The sequence below is a fragment of the Chiloscyllium plagiosum genome, unplaced genomic scaffold (genome assembly GCF_037043375.1).
Source record: "Chiloscyllium plagiosum isolate Xiang-an unplaced genomic scaffold, Cpla_swu_hap1 HiC_scaffold_2, whole genome shotgun sequence".
Lineage (NCBI taxonomy): Eukaryota > Metazoa > Chordata > Chondrichthyes > Orectolobiformes > Hemiscylliidae > Chiloscyllium > Chiloscyllium plagiosum.
The window spans coordinates 96960513-96980929 of NW_028270140.1; the positions used below are offsets into that span (position 1 = coordinate 96960513).

Consider the following 20417-nt stretch of genomic DNA (forward strand, 5'->3'; position numbering starts at 1 on the left):
CCTGATGAAGGGCTTTTGCCTGAAACATTGATTTTCCTGCTCCTCGGATGCTGCCTGATCTGCTTGCTTTTCCAGCACCACTCTGATCTAAACTCTGGTTTTCAGCATCTGCACTCCTCGCTTTTGCCTTGAAGATACTTGGGCACATCTTACAGAAAGAGAGCACATATGTGAAAAAGGCAACCAGAAAGCTAATGAAATGTTGGCTGTCATTTCAAGGTTTGAGTATAAGAGTCCGGAATTGTTACTGGTGCTGGTGAGACCACATCTGTGAGCATTTCTAATCTCCTTATTTAAGAAAAGAGATTGTTTAATTGAAGGAAGTTCAGAGAAGGTTCACCAGGATGACCTGTGGTATGAAGAGATTGCCTTATAAGCAAAGGCTAAATAGGTTGGGACTCCATTCACTGGAGATTAGAAGAATGAGAGGTGTTCGCATTGAAATGCACAGAATTCTTAAGGGGCTTGGAAGGGTAAATGCTAAGACAGGAGTGGGGAACCTGCGGCCTTCTAGGCTATTGTGTGTGGCCTTTGAATGAATCCAAATTTTGCAGAACAAATCTTTTGTTTTTTATTAATATGTTTTTCTTCGTCCTTTATTATTTTTATTTTAATCTTAAAATGAAAGTATTCAAAATACCAGAGAGTAAAAGAAAATTCAATGAAATAATCCTCACAGACTGACCGCCACAATTAAAAAAAATGTGAATTTTGAAGAATGTATAATTGAAGTTTCTTGGATGCGGCTTTATTAGATTACAACTAACATAATTAGATTAGATTAGATTACTTACAGTGTGGAAACAGGCCCTTCGGCCCAACAAGTCCACACCGCCCTGCCGAAGCGCAACCCACCCATACCCCGACCTTTACCCCTTACCTAACACTATGGGCAATTTAGCATGGCCAATTCACCTGACCTGCACATCTTTGGACTGTGGGAGGAAACCGGAGCACCCGGAGGAAACCCACGCAGACACGGGGAGAATGTGCAAACTCCACACAGTCAGTCGCCTGAGGCGGGAATTGAACCCGGTTCTCTGGCGCTGTGAGGCAGCAGTGCTCACCACTGTGCCACCGTGCCGCCCATAATGCGGCCTTCCAACATGAAAAGGCTCCCCACCTCTGTGCGAAGAGGATGTTTGCCTTCATGGTAGAGTCTAGGACCAGAGGGCATAATCTCAGAATTGAGGACTGCCAATTTTAACTGAGATGAGGATTAATCTCTTCTCTCAGAAGGTAGCAAGTCTTTAGAACTCCTTGCCACAGTCCTTGTGTGTATTTAAGACTGAGATAGATAGATTCTTGATCAGTAGGAAAATGAAGGGTTGTGGGGAAAACTGAGGAAAGTGGGTGTGAGGGTTAGATCAACCATGATCCTATTCACTGACAGAGCAGGATTGAGCAGCCAAACGTCTTACTCTGTTCCTGTTTCTTATAGTCTTCCGGTTGTCTAAAGAGGTCAAAGCTGTTCATGGTATTTCAGCTGTGGTCTGACTACTGCCTTTGTAGTTTTTAGCAAGACTTTCCCATTTTTTAAATATTTTAAAATCTATTTTCTGAGGAAAATAGCATTATTTTGTTCTTTTAAAAAAAGTCCAGAAATGCATGTAATAAGTGAAAGCTTTATCTACTAACATAGAAACTAGGAGCAGGAGTAGGCTATTTGCACTTCAAGGAGAAAGTGAGGACTGCAGATGCTGGAGATCAGAGCTGAAAATGTGTTGCTGGAAAAGCGCAGCAGGTCAGGCAGCATCCAAGGAGCAGGAGAATCGACGTTTCGGGCATGAGCCCTTCTTCCTGAAGAAGGGCTCATGCCCGAAACGTTGATTCTCCTACTCCTTGGATGCTGCCTGACCTGCTGCGCTTTTCCAGCAACACATTTTCAGCTATTTGCACTTCAAGCCTGCTCTGCCATTCATGTACTCATGGATGATTCTGTCACAATGCCATACACTGCTTTCTTTCCATACTCTTTGATGTCTTTAAAATCTGTTTTATTAATTCCTTTCATGAATATACTCATCGATTAAGCCTCCTCATCCATCTAAGATAGCAAACTCCAGTTTGGCCACCCTCTGAATGAAGAAATATTTCCTCATCTCAGTCCCAAATGGTCTACCCATATCCTTACATTCCATGTCCCCTTGTTCTAGTCTCCCAAGTCAGGTGAAGCATCCTCCGTGCATCTAGTTTATTCAGCCCTGTTTGAATTTTAAACGTTTTGATTGTATTGCCTCTCATTCCTCTATACTCTCCTGAATACATGCTCAGTTGAATCAACCTCTTCTCATATAGCATTCCGGCCATCCCTAGTATCAGCCTAGAGAACTGCACTTCTTCTATGGCAAGTATATCTTTTCCTTAGATGCAGTGTCAACAAATCGCTGTAGAAGTGCAGTAAGACATCCCTACTTTGAATCCTCTTCCAATGAAAACCAATGTACCATTGACCATCCTAATTGCTTGTTGCACTTACCTGTTTTCTTTCATTGACTGGTGACACTGGGATCCCACGTCCACATTTCCCAATACATCACCATAGAAATAAAACACTCCTCTCCGTATTTCACATCATTCTGTATAACCTCATAATATTCTTGGTTATACTGTATTTCTGAACATTTCAAGCCATATTGTTAAATCTGAGATTGAGAAGCCAGAAGCTATTTTCACATTTGTGGGAATGATATTTGGTGAAGTAGAAGATTAAAAAATAGAACCTTGAAAGTAGTAATTTCTGGTTTACTCTCATTGCCAAACTCAAAACAAAGGAAGAAAAAAAGGTTAAAGGAAATAAGTCAATCACTGAAGAGCTGGTGTATTGTTCAGAGATTCAGCTTTCTTGACAATTGGAATCTCTTTTTGGTAGAAAAGACCTGTTCAAAAAGGATGGGTCTAAACTAAACTGGAAAGGGACCAATATCTGAGCAGAGAGGTGTGTTTGTTCCATTAAAGGAGACTTTATATTGATAGAGAGGGGGGAGTGGAAAAATTCTAAATAACAGGGTAAACAGAAGGATTGATGGGGAGGGTTCTGAATGTGAGGAGAGCACGTCAGCTAGAAAAGAAAGACGAGAGAGTCAGAGTAAGTAGTAACTCTGAAGAACTAAATTGCTTTTATTGCAACGCAAGAGGTCTTACTGATAAGGCTGATTAACTCAGGGCATGTTTCAGAACATGGGATGGGGACATTACAGCTATTACAGAAACTTGGCAGAGAGACGGACAAGTCAGGCAGCTCAGTGTTCCGAATTTTTGATACTATAGAAGAATAGAAAAGGAGGCAAGAAAGGAGGGGGCTGGTGTTTTTGATTAAGGAACACATTACTGCTGCAATTAGAGAAGATATTTCTAAAAAATTGTCCAGTGAAAATATATCGTTAGCAATTAGAAATAATGGGATTGTACTATAAGTCTCCCAACACTAAGAGGGAAATTGAGAAACAAATATGTTGGGAGACCTCAGATGCATGTAAGCATAAGAAGGTTGTATTAATGAGTGATTTTAATCTCCCAAACATCGACAGTGTTAAAGGTTTGGATGGTGAAGAAATTGTCAAATGTGTTCAAGAAAATCTTCTTTATCAATATATGGATGCTCCCACAAGAGAAGGAACTAAACTAGATCTTCTTTTGAGCAATAAGGCAGGACAGGTGACTGAAGTAAAAGTGGGGGAATTCTTTGGGTCTAGTGTTTATAGTTCTATTAGTTTCAAAATGGTTATGGAAAAGGATAAGCCTTCCATAAAAGTTAAAGTTTTTAATTGGAGTAAAGCAAATTTTAATGGTGTGAGACAAGAACTTTCAAAAGTTGATTGGAGGAGACTGTTTGCAGGTAAAAGGACATCTGACAAGTGGAAGACGTTCAAGAATATGATAACAAGAGTTCAGAGGCATTTTAGAGTCACAGAGATGTACAGCACGGAAATAGACCCTTCAATCCGACTCATCCATACCAATCAATTATCCTGAACTAATCTAGTCCCATTTGCCAACTCTGGCCCATATCCCTCTGAATCTTTCTTATTCATACACGCATACAGATGTCTTTTAAATGTTGTAATTGTACCAGCCTCCACCACTTCCTCTGGCAACTCATTCCATATACATACCACCCTCTGCATGAAAAAGTGTCCCCTTAGGTCCCTTTGAAAATTTTCCCCTCTCACCTAAACCTATGCCTTCAAGTTCTGGACTCTCCCACCCCAGGGAAAAGACCTTGTCTATTTCCTCTATCCATGCCCCTCATGATTTTATAAATCTCTACAAGGTCACCCCTCAGCCTCTGATGCTCTCGGAAAAAACAGCTCCAGCCTGTTCAGCCTTTTCCTATGCTATTAGAATGAAGGGTGAGGCTGGTAAGATCAAGGAACAATGGATGAACAAAGATATTGAGGTTCTGGTCAAGAATAAAAGAGAACCTTATTTTAGATAGAGAAAATTTGGTTCAATTGAATCTCTTAATCAATATAAAGGGTGTAACAGCATTCTTAAGAGAGAAATCAGAAAGGCAAAGAGGAGATATGAGATAGCCTTGGCAGATAAGGTTAAGGATAATCCAAAGAGATTCTACAAATACCTTAAGAGGAAGTAGGTAACTATAGGGAGGATAATGCCTCTTAAAGGTAGTCTTTGTGTTGAACCCCAGGAAATGGAAGAGATATTAAATTAATATTAGTTAATTTTTATGGAGGTGAAAGAAATGGAGTCTAGAGAATGCAGAGAAATAAACTTTGATGTTTTAAAAACAGTTTGCATTATAGAAAATAATATGAAGTGGATAAATCTCCAGGACCTAATCTAATGTATCCCAGAAAGTTGTGGGAAATAAGGGAGGAAATTGCAAGACCCCTTGCAGAAATATTTGCATAATCTATAACTACGGGTGAGGTGCCTGATGATTGAAGTGTGGTTAATGTTATACCTTTGTTTAAGAAAGGTTGTAAGAAGAAACCGGGGAACTATACACCTGAGAGTCTGATTTCAGTTGTGGATAAATTGTTGATGGTAATTGTAAAAGATAAGATTTATGAAAATTTATAGAGGCAAAAATTGGTTAGGGATAGTCAGCATGGTTTTGTGTGAGGAAAATCATGTCTCACAAACTTGATTGAGTTTTTTGAGGGAATTACCAAAAAGATTGATGATGGCAGAGGTTCCGCATTGTAGACTATTAGTAATGTTAGGTCACATGAGATTCAGCGTGAGCTTGCCAATTGGGCACATAATTGGCTTAACAGCAGTGGGCAGAGTGTAATGGTAGAGAGTTGTTTTTTAGACTGGTAGCCTGTGACCAATGCTGTTCCATAGGGATCAGTTCTGGGTCCTCTTTTGTTTGTCATTTTATACAAATTATTTCAATGAGAATATAGAAGGCATGGTTAGTACATTTGTGGACAACACCAAAATTGGTAGCATTGTAATCAAAGGCTTTCTAAGATTACAAAGGGATCTTGATCAACTGGGTCAATGGGATAAAAAATGGCAGATGAAGTTCAATCTCGATAAATGTGAGATATTGCAATTCGGGACATCAAACAAGGATAGGGCTTATACAATTAATGGAGAGGCCTTGGATAGTGTTTTAGAACAGAGGAATCTCAGGGTGCAGGCACAATTCTTTGAAGTTTATATCACATATAGACAGGATGATTAAAAAGGCGTTTGTCATATTTGCCTTCATTGCTCAGTCCCTAAGGGAGATAGGTGAAGCCTCTTCTGGAGTACTCTATCCAGTTCTGGTTGTCCAGTAATAGGAAGGATATTATTAATCTGGAGAGGGTTCAGAAGAGATTTACCAGGATGTTGCTGGGTATGGAAGGTTTGAGTGATAAAAAAAGTCTGGATAGGTTGGGAGTTTTTCCACCGGAGCATAGGAGGTTAAACGATGACCTTATAGAAGCTTATAAAGTAATGACGGGCATAGATAAAGTTAATGGTAGTTGTCTTTTCTTGAGGATGGGTGATTTCAAAACTGGAGACACATTTTTAAGGTGAGTGGAGAGAGATTTTAATAAGGCAAGAGGCAATTTTTTTACACAAAGATTCATGTGTGGAGTGGTCTTTCTGAGGAAGTGTTGGATGTGGGTACAATTACAATGTTTAAAAGACATTTGGATAGATACATGAATAGGAACGGTTTGGAGGGATATGTGCCAGGAGCAGGCAGGTGGGGTTAGTTTAATTTTGGCTCATGTTTGTCATGGACTGGTTGGACTGAAGGATCTGTTTCTCTGCTGTATGACTCTGTGACTATCTACCATGTTCATTAAATTTGTCTAGATCGCCCTGAAGTCTCCTTGCATCTTCTTCACAACTCACAATTCCACCTAGTTTTGCATCATCAGCAAATGTGGAAATATTGCATTGCAATCCTTCAACCATTTCATTTATATATATTGTGAATAGCTGGGGCCGAAGCACTGATCGCTGTAGTGTGCCACGAGTCACAATCTGCTACCCAAAAAAGACCCACTCTATAAAGTACCATAATTTTCATGGAAAGTTGCAACTTTTCTCCAATTTTAGAACTTGACTAGTTATTGTATCTGTATCAAAAATCCATCAGATGGTGGGGGACATACATGTTACAGATCTGGCATGTAAGTGGTCAGCAAATAGGTCCAACAGACTGGTTTGTGGGACTTATTTCATTTACCTATTCTTGTTGGTTTATAATATTTTAATTCATTTTTGAGATATGCCATAGAGGCCAAGCTGAGGAAAATACTAAATTAGTGTAATTTCAAAGGTTTTGATAGTTTTTTTGGAATGCTAAATAACATTTACAGAACCAGTTTATGACTGCAGTAATCTGAAGCATCAATGATTTGACTTGATTCATTGGAAACAAGAAAGCAGTGTAAGTGGCAAACTATTTAGAATATCAAACTTCATGTTCATAAGAGAGTTTGATATGCAGCTCAACAGTTGTCTAAGGCTGCAAATTAAATAGACTGGCAAGAAACTAGAAGAAGTATTGTAAGGCTTGGAAAAATGGAAGACAGAACACCAATTAATTTGTTTGGAAATGAGTCAAATTTTATGATCTATGAAAGGTATGTATTTATTTATAAATAACTCTGAGCGAGCAACTGCTGTGCTATCTTAAAATGTTATCTTAAATGAATGATAAATTGAAACAGTTATTGCATTTTGAGTGCAAGATAAGCAATATTTCAGCTGACAATGACAAGGATATGATAATGCCACCTTACAAGCTGGTACACTTATCTGTTCCATGAATAAATGAGTTTTCAAAAAGATAATCACAAGGACGAAGAGATGCGATAAAACGCTTGTAAGTGTTATAATATTGGTAATTAGCAAATTTAGCATCTAATGTCATGGTAGTTTTGTTTTAACCAATTTTAAAAAATGCAAAACTAAAGACTTCACAGGCAGTTTGTTTAAATAGATCTTATCTGTATTAAAGCAGAAGACTAGGAGCAGAAGTCGGCAATTCAGCCAATCAAGTCTGCTCAGCCTTTCAATGATGTCATGGCTGATCTCATTATCTTCAACTCAGTTTTTCTACCTTATCCCTGAAATAACTCAAAAGAGGCTGGTATCACTACACCAAGACACCCTTAATATACACATGCATAATCCTTGATGCTGATGTAGCTCTCTCATAGCCAGCTGTTAGTGCGAGCAGAATCCCTGACATACCTGATTATATCTGTCAGCCAAGGCTCTGCTTAGACAAAATTAACAGCCCCAATCAGGGAACTAATTTTCTATGAGGTTCACCTGGCTGACCTTGTTAGAATCACTGCATCTCTCCCCCTCTAAGTCAGGGAATATAGGCATGTTCTTTTTTTTGTAGCCTCTCCTGAAGTGTTTTCACACCATGTCCAGTTCTTCTGAATCAATACCAGACTGTAGCCTGCCTTTTGTGCCTGGAGCGTATCGGAAGAAATTCATTCTCTTCTTCAGGTGGTAAAGGTATCAAGGTTGTGACATCACCATGCTCATCTCTGACTCCGAGGTTTCTTCGCTAGGTGGAGGGTGAGTACCCATGCTTTCCAACAGCCTTTCTGGTTGTTCTGAGGGGCTGGGTACGTATTGCTTCTGCCCCATTTGCGAGTTTGAACCTTTCGTGTAGTCCACTTGCTAGTTCACGACCACCTCATGTATCCAGACTTTGTACACCACAGGAATTGACCTTGCTTTGACCATGTCTCTTACACATGCAGTGCCATTTCCATGATTTTGGCACCAGAGTTCGTCCTTTGAAGTAAACGTTCTCTCTTGCTTCGAGGAGTCTTGTATCCAGCATTGACATTCCTGATACTGTTTCACCTTCTCCTTCTCCAGGTCTGGGAAGATTAGATTTAACCTGTTCCAAAGGCTCCTCCTGATTAGCAATCCTGCTGGACCTATCCCTGTAGTTGCATAATCAAATAGGAACTGGGACAATTTGGTATCAGGTGAAGCTGTAGCCTGTTTCTTTAAGTCTGTCTTCAGAGTTTGGACTGCTCTTTCCACCTGACCATTAAACACTGGAGGGTATGGAGCTATCCTTATACGCTGAATGCAATTCGACTTTAGGAAATACTGGTAAATGATGGCCCATTGCCTGTGATTAACACTTCTGGGAATCTGTGTAATGCAAAAGTTGCTCGCAAGTTTTTGATCCTTGTCCCTATGTTTGACGAATGAACTCAATGCATGTCCAACCAGTTTGAGTGAGCATCCACAATAATTAAGAACATTGAGCCCATGAAAGGGCCAGGATATTTGACATGCAATCAAGTCCAGGGTTTACCCAGCCATTCCCCCGAATGTGGTGGAGTTGCAGGCAATAATTTCTGTCCTGTTGACACTCGGAGCACTCCACACCAATATGACTATGCTCGCAACTAATCTTGGCTACCAGGTGTAATTTATTGCCAACATCTTCATTTTGGACACTCCTGGATGATCCTGGTGGAGTTCAGCCAGTATCTGGCAGTGACCTTTGCTCAGGATAATCACTGTTCCTCCCCATAATACAAACCATGATTTAGTCTTGCTGGGTCCAGAAAAGACCATAACAACCAGAAATGAAACTTTTTTGTTTCCCCCATTATCACCAGGTGTTTTAGATTTGCTAGAACCTGGTCTTTTTGTATCCAGAGTTTTAATATTGTCAGTAGTGACTGGAAGGGTGTCCAGAAAATTTAAAAGCACAATGAATCCACCAGTGGGAAGTGGCTCAAGGCACCTGCATTTACTACTCGGCCTCCAAGATGGTGTTCCAACTTGTAATTGTACGTACTTAGAATGAGAGCACACCACTGAATTCAACCTGAAGCTATGGTCATCATGGTCTTGTCCTCTTTGAGTAGACCTAACAGGGGCTTGCGGTCTGTTACGATTACAACTTTACATCCGTAAAGATTTTGGTGGAATTTTCTCACACCAAAGATGATTGCCAAACCTTCCTTCCCTATCTAGGGGTGTTTGCGCTCTGATCGGTCAAAATCTGGGAAGCATACACTATTGGACACTCCTGTTAGGCCATCTGTGAGCCAATACTACCCTGATATTGTACAGGGAGGCATTCCATTTCAGCACCACTCATAGTGTCCCTACAGTGTGGAAACAGGCCATTTGGCCCAACAAGTGCATACTAACCCTCTCAAGAGTAACCCACCTAGTCCCATTCTCCTACCCTATTACTCTATATTTACCCCTGACTAATGTACCTAACCTGCATAGTCAAATCACCTAACCTGCACATCTTTGGAGAGTCCACAACCTGGCTCGCAGCGCCAGTTTAGAGAATCACCAGGAGACGTGGAGGAAACTGGAGCACCTGGAGACAGGGGAAGAATGTGCAAATTCCAAACAGACAGCCGCCCGAGGCTGGAATCAAGCCTGGATCCCTGGCGCTGTGAGGCAGCAGTGCTAACCACTGGGCCACCACGCCACCCCATTTCACTGGGATCATAATGTGCCAACACTTTAGATGATGATAGCTGCCTCTTCACTTCCCTAAGAACTACATCTTGGCTATGAGATTGCTTTTAAGGCTAACCATTTTTCAGTGGCATATGTAAGGGTGCCAGGATGGAGACCAGATTACAAATGAAGTTTAAGATATCTACATTCCGTAGGGACCGTTCGCTCCCTTGTTAGGTTCACACGCCCCACCACCCCCCTGTCCACACCTTGCACTTTCCACTGCTGCCTGCAAAACCTGTGCCCACACCTCCCCCGTCAACTCCATCCAAAGCCCCAAAGGATCATTCCACGTCTGGCAGAGATTTACTTGAACATCCTCAAAATACATTAACTGCATCCAAGTCTCCACTACGTCAGAGACAAAGCACAAACTTGCAGAATGGTTCAGGGAACATCTCTGGGACATACGCACCAACCAACCTCACCACCCTGTAGCCATCCATTTCAACTCCCCCTCCCACTCCCCTGATGACATGTCTATTCGAGGCCTCCTCCACTGCCTACACCAGGCCACCTGCAAACTGGAAAAGGAACACCTCATCTTCCACATTGGGAGCTTATAACCACATGGCCTTGACATTGAATTCAGTTTCTAAATCTCCCCTCCCCCCCATCCCATTTCAGATCCAACCCTCCAACTTGATTCCACCCTCTTGACCTGACCTACCTGTCCATCTTCCTTCCCACCTATCGGCTCCATACATCCGATTGACCTATCACAATCACCTCCAACCTTTGGCTACCTATTGCCATCCCAACTACTTTTCCCCTAGCCCAATCCCACCCATTTATTTCTTAGCCCTCTTCCCCTCCCCAATCCTGATGAATGTTTAAGCCCAAAGTGTCGACTCTCTTGCTCCACAGATCCTGCTTGACCTGCTGTGCTTTTTCCAGTGCCATGCTTTATTGACTAGGAATGAACTTTTTATAATAATTCACCAACTCAACGAAAGACCTAAGTTCACGTATAGGCATGGGAACCAAGGCATTTTGGACCTCCCTCACTTTATCTTCCCAAGGGTGTAACCTGGTCTTGTTGATTTTGTCGCCCAAATAGGTCACTTTGTGGTGCATGAAACACACATGTTTCCCTTCTAATGGGTAAGCTCATCTTGGAGAAATGTCCAGGAGCTATGTCCAAGTTCTTTAAGTGCCCTTTATTGGTCTTCCCTGTTATTAGCATGTTTTCCACATAAATGGGAACCTGGGGTAGACATTGTAAAATGTTGTCCATCGTCCAAAAAGCGACATAGGCTGATGATATCCCAAATGGCAGGAAAGTGATACAAACCTTTAAGGGCATTATTTGTAGCGTACTTGTTGGGAATCCAGATCTAACCGCAATTGCAGGTAAGCATGGCTCCTGGCCAGCTTTGTGAAAGACAGCAACACAGTCCCTCTCCCCACCCTGCACCAGGCCTGTATGTGAGGGACTGGGTGTTTATCCAGCTGCGAGAAGTGGCTTCCAGTATGTTTAAACTCCACAAAGGTGAACCCACCTGTAGGGCATCACAAGTGGTATGACTTGTGCTGCCCATTCCGCAAACTGGACTGGTTGTATGATTCCTTCACTTTCCAACCTTCTGATGTCTGCCTCTACTTTTGTCCATTAGGCAAATAGCATTGGATGGGCCTTGTTAAATCGTGGAATTGCTTCCTGGCCAACATGCAACGTGGCCTTGGCTCCTTTGAAAGTCCCTAGACCTTCCTGAAAAACCTCCGGGTCTTTAATTAGGAGTTAACTCAGGCAGCCATTTTCTAATGGAGAAATGTTGAGCCAGTCAAGGCGAATCTTTCTCAACCAATTTTGTCCCATCAGACGTTGGCCTATTATTACAATCAGTGGTAACTCAACCATCTTGTTCTCATGTGAGACTGAAACTGAAGTTGTACCCTTAATCTGTAAAGGTTCCCCGGATAGGTTGTCAGTCTAGCCGAGGTATTACACAAACTTAAGAGCTGGAGTTCAGAGAAAACTTTGTTAAAGACTGGTTCTGCAAGCACTGATACAGCCGCCCTGCTAACAACCTCATTTAGAACAAGGTGACCATTTAACCAGACGTTTGTTTTGATTGGTTTACCAGCCCATGAGTTATCTGACTCAATTCAGGTCCAGTGGGGCTCTTTTGCTGTCATAAGTCTGCATACCAACAGCAATTACAATGCCTTGCCAGCCCAGATCTTGAAGAAAATGTTAACTGTTTGACCGAGGCTTTCCTTTGTGTTGGGGTTTTGCTGTGGGCTGACCTAGAGTCCCTCTGTTCAGGATATGTCCTGAGTAAGACTATGCAATCGCCTTCACTCAAGTGGTGTACCCCCACCTCAGTCGGCCTTGCGAGGGTGTCCACATCCATTGATACACTCTGTAACTCATACTTCATTTGATTCACTTGCTGCATTTTCTAATGACAAAGCCAGTTTGAATGCCTGTTGAAGACCAATTGAACTTTAGCTAGTTGGTGCTTTTGCATGGTTACGTCATTAATCCCAGTCTTGTTGCCACTGAAATAACTCCGCAGAGGCCAGTATCCCATCTCAAAGTCACCCTTTAGTTACATGGGGAGAGTCCTTGACACTGGTATAGCTTCCTCAGAGCCAATTCTCAGAGTGAACAGAGCCTCCAACACTCCTGTTTGCATCTGTCAGCCAGGGTCCCTGAGTAGGCCAGGTTAACAGCCCCAATCAGGGAACTCATATTCTGTGAGGTACACCTGCCTGACTTGATTATGATCACTACATCCCCATAACTCTGGGTTCCCTCTCAGTTTTGATATACTCAGTAGCTAAACTTTGACAGTCCTCTGCGGTAAAGACTTCCATAAATTGACACTACTATTTTTTATTAATTCCTGGGATATGGGCTTCGCTAGCTGGGCCAACATTGCTTGCGCATCTCTATTTGCCCTAGAGAAGGTGGTGGTAAGCTGCATTCTTAAACTGTTGTTGCTGATATTTCCAGCAATGGAGGTTTGAGTTATAAGGAGAGGCTGGAAAAGCTGGCAGTTTGTTCACTGGAGGAGGTTGAGAGGTAACCTTATAGAGATTTATAAAATCATGAGAGCTTTAGGTAAGGTGAATGGCAGGTATCTTTTCCCTAAGGTGGGAGATTTCAAGACTGAGGCATATTTTTAAGTTGAGAGGAGAGAGAATTAAAAAAAGACATGAGTGGCAACATTTTTACACAGAGAGTAATTTGTGTGTGGAATGAGCTTCCAGAGGAAGTGGTGGATATGGGTACAGTTACAATGTTTAGAAGATATCTCAATAAGTACATGAATAAGCAATGTTTGGAGAGATATGGGCCAAGTGCAGGCAGGTGGGGCTAGTTTATTTTGGGATTATGTTCGGCATGGACTGGTTGGACTGAAGGATCTGTTTCTGTGCTGTATGACTCTATTCCACACTTCATTTGTTGTAGCAGACCCACATGAAAACAGTGAGGGAGTTCCAGGAATTTAACCCAGCAACACTGAAGGAACAGCAATATGCTGAGTTCGGATAATGAATAGCTTGGAGGGGAACCTGCAGGTACCACATATCTGCTGTACCTATTCCTCAACTATTCTTTCTGCTGAACATCTTTCCCAGTCCACTTCAGCTGACTCCGACCTTATCCCAATGTACTTGTCCTTATTTAAGTTAGCATAGTTGTTCAAAACCAAGTTTATCTCAAACTGAATGCTAAATTCTATCATGTTGTGGTTACTGTTTTCTTGGGGATCTTTCACCCTGAGATCATATTATTCTCAGAAATTGATCAGAATACACTCTCTGATTTCTTCCTCCTGGTTACTTCTATCAATTTGATTTTTGCAAGCTTCATGAAGATTAAAGTCACTCAACCTTAATGGACTTCCATTTTTATATAAACCTTTATTCATGCCTGATTTATTCTTTGTCCGATAAACCAGACACTGTTAGGCAGCATATGTAGTGCCACCAGCGTTTTCTCCCCATTGTCATTTCTTACCTCCACCCATATAGATTCTACATCTTCTGACCCAAGGCCATTTCTTGCTATTGTATTTACTCCACCTCATGTTAACAAAGCCACCCCGCCACCCTTTCCTTCCTTCCTGTCCTTCTGAAAATTCACATACTCATGAGCATTTGGTTCCCAGCTCTGATCTCATTGTATCCATGACTCTGTAATGGGCATATGATCATACCCATTAACTTCTATTTGTTTACTTTCTTCTGTATACAATACAGGGTTTAAGTAAAGAGCCATTAATGTTGGCTTTTTCCCATTGTTTTCCCCCTTTGATCCTATTTGCAAATATTTTTGGATGCTTATACACTGTGTATCCTCTATCCCATTCTGGGTATCAGTATCTAAACACCTGCTTTGTCATGCTGAAATATTCTTTTTCTTTATGAGCTTCTCCCAAACCCTTCCCCCTCTTCTGTTTACTTTAAACCCCTCTCAGTAGCCCTCATTTATTGATTTGCCAGGACATTGGTCTGAGTCAATATTCCTTGTTATTTCTCTGATATTCACCCAGGACAGCAGCTTCTGGAGGAGGAAGCTATACATCGGCACACAGATTGACATACACAGAGTTTTCTCCCAGCTGCATGGCCCAGAAGGAATATTGCTTCCCAGCATGCGCAAGTGAAGCCCGTGCCACTAGAGAAGCTCTGATATACCTTTCTATCCTTCTATTGGTGCTAGCACCCCTTGAACCGAAACCCACTCTCCCACACCAATCTTTGAGCCACGCATTTAATTCATTGATTTTAATCTGTCCTATGTCAGTTTCCCCATGGCACAAGCAGTTATCCTGAGATTATAACTTGGATGTTCTGTCTTTTTAGTTTGGTAGAAGCTCCTTTCTAATCCTGTATCTGGTGTTGGTACCAAAGTGGACAGTGACAACTAAATGCCTGCCGTTCCATTCCAGGTTTCTCCATAGCACCTAGGAGGTGTCCTTAACCCTGCCACTAGGCAGGCAACATATCATCTAGAAGTTGTGTTCAGGCCTGCTGGGACAAGAATATATACCCGCACCACTACTATGTTCTGATTTTGTCCTGCAACTTGAATGGCTCCCTGTACCATTATGCTATGACCAGTTCACTCATCCTGCCTGCAGTCCCCAGTTTCATCCACCAATCTTGTAAGTACCTCATAACTGCCTGATGATTGCAGGGACTAAGGCTCATTGAGAATTGTCCTTTCAATTACCGTATCTGCCTCACTTAAAGTCACATCCTCCTGTCCTTGATCACGTACCAAACTTAAACTACCTAATCTAGGTGTCGGACAGATCAGTGTCCAGGTAATTAACTGATGTTGCGCAATGGACTCCAGCTCCTCAGCCCAGATCTAAAGTTGATCAAGCTGTAACCACTTGCTACAGATCTGTTTGCTGTGGATTATCTTGGTGTTTAGCAATTCCCACATTCTGCGGTTGTAACACGTCACCAAAACTGCCATCTCTATTGCATTTTATTTAAGTTATTTTTTAATCACTCTGGTGTCTTTGCTTGTTACACTTGAAGCATCCCATTGTTTATACTTTATATGCATTTTTTTAATGCCAGAATCAACGTTATACCTAGCAAGAACCTTTAAAAAAAAGAAATAAAAGACAAAAGACCTGAACACAAACATGAAGACCTTACTTTTCTTTAAAAAGCCCGACCAATCCTATTCATGAATCAGCTGTTTTCTTTATTCAAAAGCTACCAAATACCTTTCTCTTTTCTCTGCTGAACTCCTCATAATGCTCAACTACGCCAGCCATACAGTCATATGGCACAGAAAGAAACTATTCAGTTCAACCAGTCCATGCTGATCATAATCCCAAACTAAAATCTTCCCACCTGCCTGCACTTGGCTCATATCCCTCCAAGCATTTCTTAGTGTAGTCACACACATCCCCCCAATGTAAAGGGCCTATCTGAGTCAGTAAGTGAGGATTCCATTTCAAATGGTTCTTAATTAGGCTGCTTCATCAATGGAACCTGTGAAAATAAACATGCTTAAACCTTGTAACTGGACAACCTAAACTTCAGATTTCACTTTAATGCCAACTCCACATTAAATTAGGCTAAATTAGATTTGTACAAATTAAAGATTTAGACACTACTTTACTCAACAAATGCATGCACTCAGTCCACACTCAATTCACTGTGTATCTACAGGTTTGTTCCCATGATGTCTGGATTCAAACTAAATATTACAAGGTGTTCTTCATTTCTTAGCGATGTTTCCCCTCCATCATGGTTGACAGATTCTTTGATTGAGAGCTGCATCCTATTCCTTCGCCCCACCCCTTATTTCTGTCCCAGGATAGAAAATGACTGCCACAATCACTTTTCTTTTCCATGAGTCAATGATCTTCTTATAATGTTTTTAAAATCAATTTATAGATGTTAAGGAATTCAGCAAAACATGCAAACAAGGTAGCATAACAGATCATACTGATTGTAATAATTCAAAATGTTGGGTGAAGTGGTGACATAATGACAATATTAGCTGAAAGATTTTATATCCAACACTCTTCTGGATCCTTTCTTTTTGTAATTTGTAGCTTCTTCTGTTGATGGAAATGAGGGTCTTCTGTGGTGCTGATTGCTTCCCAGAACCTTTGATATTTATTCTTTGTTCATGAATTAATTGTAACTGCTGACAGTGATTGGCTTGGTGTCTTCATGCACACACATTTGGCTCACAACATACGTGCCAGTCCATGTGAAATTCTTTCAAAAAATGATATAATTGATGTGTGTTCATCAAAAGTTGCCATTAGTGGCTTTCTCCTGCATGGTAACATCAGCACATACCTGTAAATTTTCATTGTTCTTTCAAACTCTTCAGCCCCTGCACAACAGTGTCTTGGTCGCTCTGCCTCTGCCTCAAACTAGCTGCTGTTCAGAGATCTTCACCCTCTTGGGTTTCTTCTTTTTCAGCTGCCTGTCAACCTCATCAGAGGAAGGACACAATGATATTCAGTCAGTTGGAAGTGACCTTGAACACCTTCAGCTTTGTCTCAGGACTCTGAGAAGTCTTATGTTTTTGGGTAAATAAGGGAAAAGCTACTTGGGAGCAAGATGAAGAGAAAGCCTTTTTACTCAGAAGTTTGTGAGTCTTTGGAATTCTATGGAACCTCAGTTATTTAATGTTGTCTGAGGATATTGATGTAAATGCCATATGATAGCAGGTGAAATTTAAAATTAATTAGTTAATTAAAAATTCGAATGAAAAGAAATCTTGAAATTGAAAGTGTGTCTCAGTTATGGTGACATTAATCTATTATCGATTGTTGGAAAATCCAGACTGGTTCAATATAATCCTTTTGGGATGGAAATTAATTTCCCTACATGGTCTGGCTTGCATTCAACTTCAAAGCAATGTGATTGACTCTTAACTGCTAAGAAAGACAATTAAAGGTGACAACAAATGCTCGACTTACCAATAAGGCCACCAAACCATGAAAGAAAAAATAAAGCCCTTGCCACTTTTTAATCTTTTCAAATCATCTGCAGCCTGCGAGGAAATTTTTTATTTAGCCTAGTTTTGACCTCCTTTCTTATGTTCTTATTCCATGATTAAAGGTTCATTTGTGCTGACTTCTTGATCATAGTATTGTTCGAAAGGACCATAATTGATGGGGTGAAGTACAGGTAACAGCTAATGGCAATTTTACTTATGTAGTATCATATTTATTGGGATGGACAGGTCCTAAAAAAATTGGTTAGATAGGTAAGAAATTTCTGCAGATGCACAGCTTTCGAACTGTTATGATAGTTTTAATATTTCTTTTCTTTCAGATACTTGTACTACCCCTCACAGTAATGCTAGCATACCAGCTTGTGTTACCTCCACAGCTACAAAATCCTCCAGTTTTCTACTTGTGTTTCTTCTGGGTCAACTGCTACATGGGGTAGGAGGAACCCCTTTGTACACACTGGGAACGGCCCATATTGATGACTCTGTCTCTATCGAGAAAAGTTCCCTTTATATAGGTATGTTTACATGATGGTTTGTCATTTTATGTGAAATTATGTTCAGTTTTATTATCTAAGTTACTAGATGTTCAGAAAGTTGTAGTACTTTAAATAGGAGAACAATTCTGATATTGTATTTAATATTAATTTTTGAATGGCAAGGCACAGATATTACATCATTAAATTGACAGTTGAAGGCCATGTCTTAGTCTGGTCAACAAGGGGTAATTATCACCACGTTCACAAGTAATGTGGTGTTGCATTGGTGTTTTTGATCTGATTGAAGGAAATGTTTTGCCAGTGTTGGAGAGAGATTATAAAGAGGGGTCTGAATCCTGTGTTCAGCTGACAAATCGATCTTTATTTGGAGTTCCTTACCAACGCAGCCTGGGAGAGGTCACTGGAAACAGACTTCAAAATATTCCCACTACCCCCCTCTACCCCAATAAAGTACAGGATATTTATACATTCTGTGTTACAATGATTATGTGCAACATGAGCATCAGCATTTCCCATCTCCCCTCCGACCGTTATCACTTTCCCCAGACATTTTCCGGCAGCATCATTCTGAGTGGATGCTGTTTGTTACCTTGTGTAGCTGCGATTGTTTTCTGGTATTCCTTCACAAAGTGCATTTCCCTTCGTTGTTCATTATTCGGTTCTTGGTGTTTTTACCATTTGTCTTTCAATCCTTCCAACTGATGTGTTAGAGGCTTCTCACTACTATCTCTACCTATTTGTCTAAAGAATTCAGCTAAATTCCTACACATTACTTTGTTAGTCGCATTGATAATTTCAGTATACTTATGTGCATAATATATAATGGCAATTACTTAAAAAGCATTTCCTTCTACACTTTACTAAATAGCAAGTTTCCTCTTTGCCACGAAGATTTCTATGAGCCACTTCATTAACTTACCTGGTTGCCTTGAGCATGAAGGCCATCATTTTGACTGAAATTGCTGTGTCAAGTAACAATTCTCTTCAGCCATGGGCAACTCCAACAATCCCCCCCGTTAGCCCTTGGCCTAGGCATTAAGCTGACCCGAGGCAATAATGCCCGTTTTTCCCAACCTTTGCTGCCTACTTTTACACTTTATTTCAATTGCTGGTTGTCATATGAATTAACTCTTAATGATTAACCCTTAATGGTGTGTTTTGAAGATATAATTTTTGAAGCATGTTGTTCAATAATCACAAGCTGATTACACATACGATAAAGTTTAAGATTGACTCATGCTTAAATGGTGACGGGTTATGCATGGACTTAAAAGCGCGCAGGAGAGGAACCCGAGGCACTACAGAGGTAGTGCCTCCCACCCACCCTCCTCCTCTAACCTAATAATAAGACCCGTTGTGGTAAGTAGGTAAGTGCTGCATTTTGCTTGTTCTATTCTTTAGACTTGGTTTTTTTTAAAAGGTTACTTTTAGAGGGATGGCAGTGAAGGCAGTGCAATGTTCCTCTTGCAACATGTTTGAGGTGAGGGATGCCATGGTCATCCCTGCTGATTACACTTGCAGGAAGTGCACCCATCTCCAGCTCCTCCAAGACCGTGTTAGGGAACTGGAGCTGGAGTTGGATGAACTTAGGATCATTCGGGAGGCAGAGGGGGTCATAGATCGGAGCTTTAGGGAAGTACTAACTCCACAGATTGCAGACAGATGGGTGACAGTGAGGGGGACTGGGACGAAGCAGCCAGTGCAGGGACCCCCTGCGGCCGTTCCCCTCAAGAACAAGTATACCGTTTTGGATACTTGTGGGGGGGACAACTTACCAGGGGTACGCAGTGGGGTTCAGGCCTCTGGCACGGAGCCTGTCCCCGTTGCTCAGAAGGGAAGGGTGGAGATTAGATTACATTAGATTACATTACAGTGTGGAAACAGGTCCTTCGGCCCAACAAGTCCACACTGACCCGCCGAAGCGCAACCCACCCATACCCCTACATTTACCCATTACCTAACACTACGGGCAATTTAACATGGTCAATTCACCTGACCTGCACATCTTTGGACTGTGGGAGGAAACCGGAGCACCCGGAGGAAACCCACGCAGACACGGGGAGAATGTGCAAACTCCACACAGTCAGTCGCCTGAGGCGGGAATTGAACCCGGGTCTCTCAGGCACTCTGAGGCAGCAGTGCTAACCACTGTACCACCGTGCCGCCCACTAAATAGCAAGTTTCCTCTTGATATGAAGAGCAGAGCAACAGTAATTGGGGACTCGATAGTTCGGGGCACAGATAGGCGGTTTTGTGGGGGTGAGAGAGACTCACGTTTGGTATGTTGCCTCCCAGGTGCAAGGGTACGTGATGTCTCTGATCGTGTTTCCCGGGTCCTTAAGGGGGAGGGGGAGCAGCCCGAAGTCGTGGTCCACATTGGCACCAACGACATAGGTAGGAAGAAGGCTGAGGACGTTAGGCAGGCTTTCAGGGAGCTAGGTTGGAAGCTCAGAGTTAGAACAAACAGAGTTGTTGTCTCTGGTTTGTTACCCGTGCCACGTGATAGA

At 41.6% G+C, this 20417-nt stretch overlaps 1 protein-coding gene across 1 annotated transcript in view; it reads left to right on the top strand.

Annotated features, from left to right (window-relative positions):
- LOC122559862 (solute carrier organic anion transporter family member 4C1-like) overlaps positions 1-20417 on the top strand; it is a 175808-nt gene that overhangs the window by 27230 nt on the left and 128161 nt on the right. Inside the window, exon 3 of the mRNA XM_043709986.2 lies at positions 17734-17928. Within this exon, the coding sequence (XP_043565921.2) occupies positions 17734-17928 (195 nt within the window). The remainder of the gene's footprint in view (positions 1-17733; positions 17929-20417) is intronic.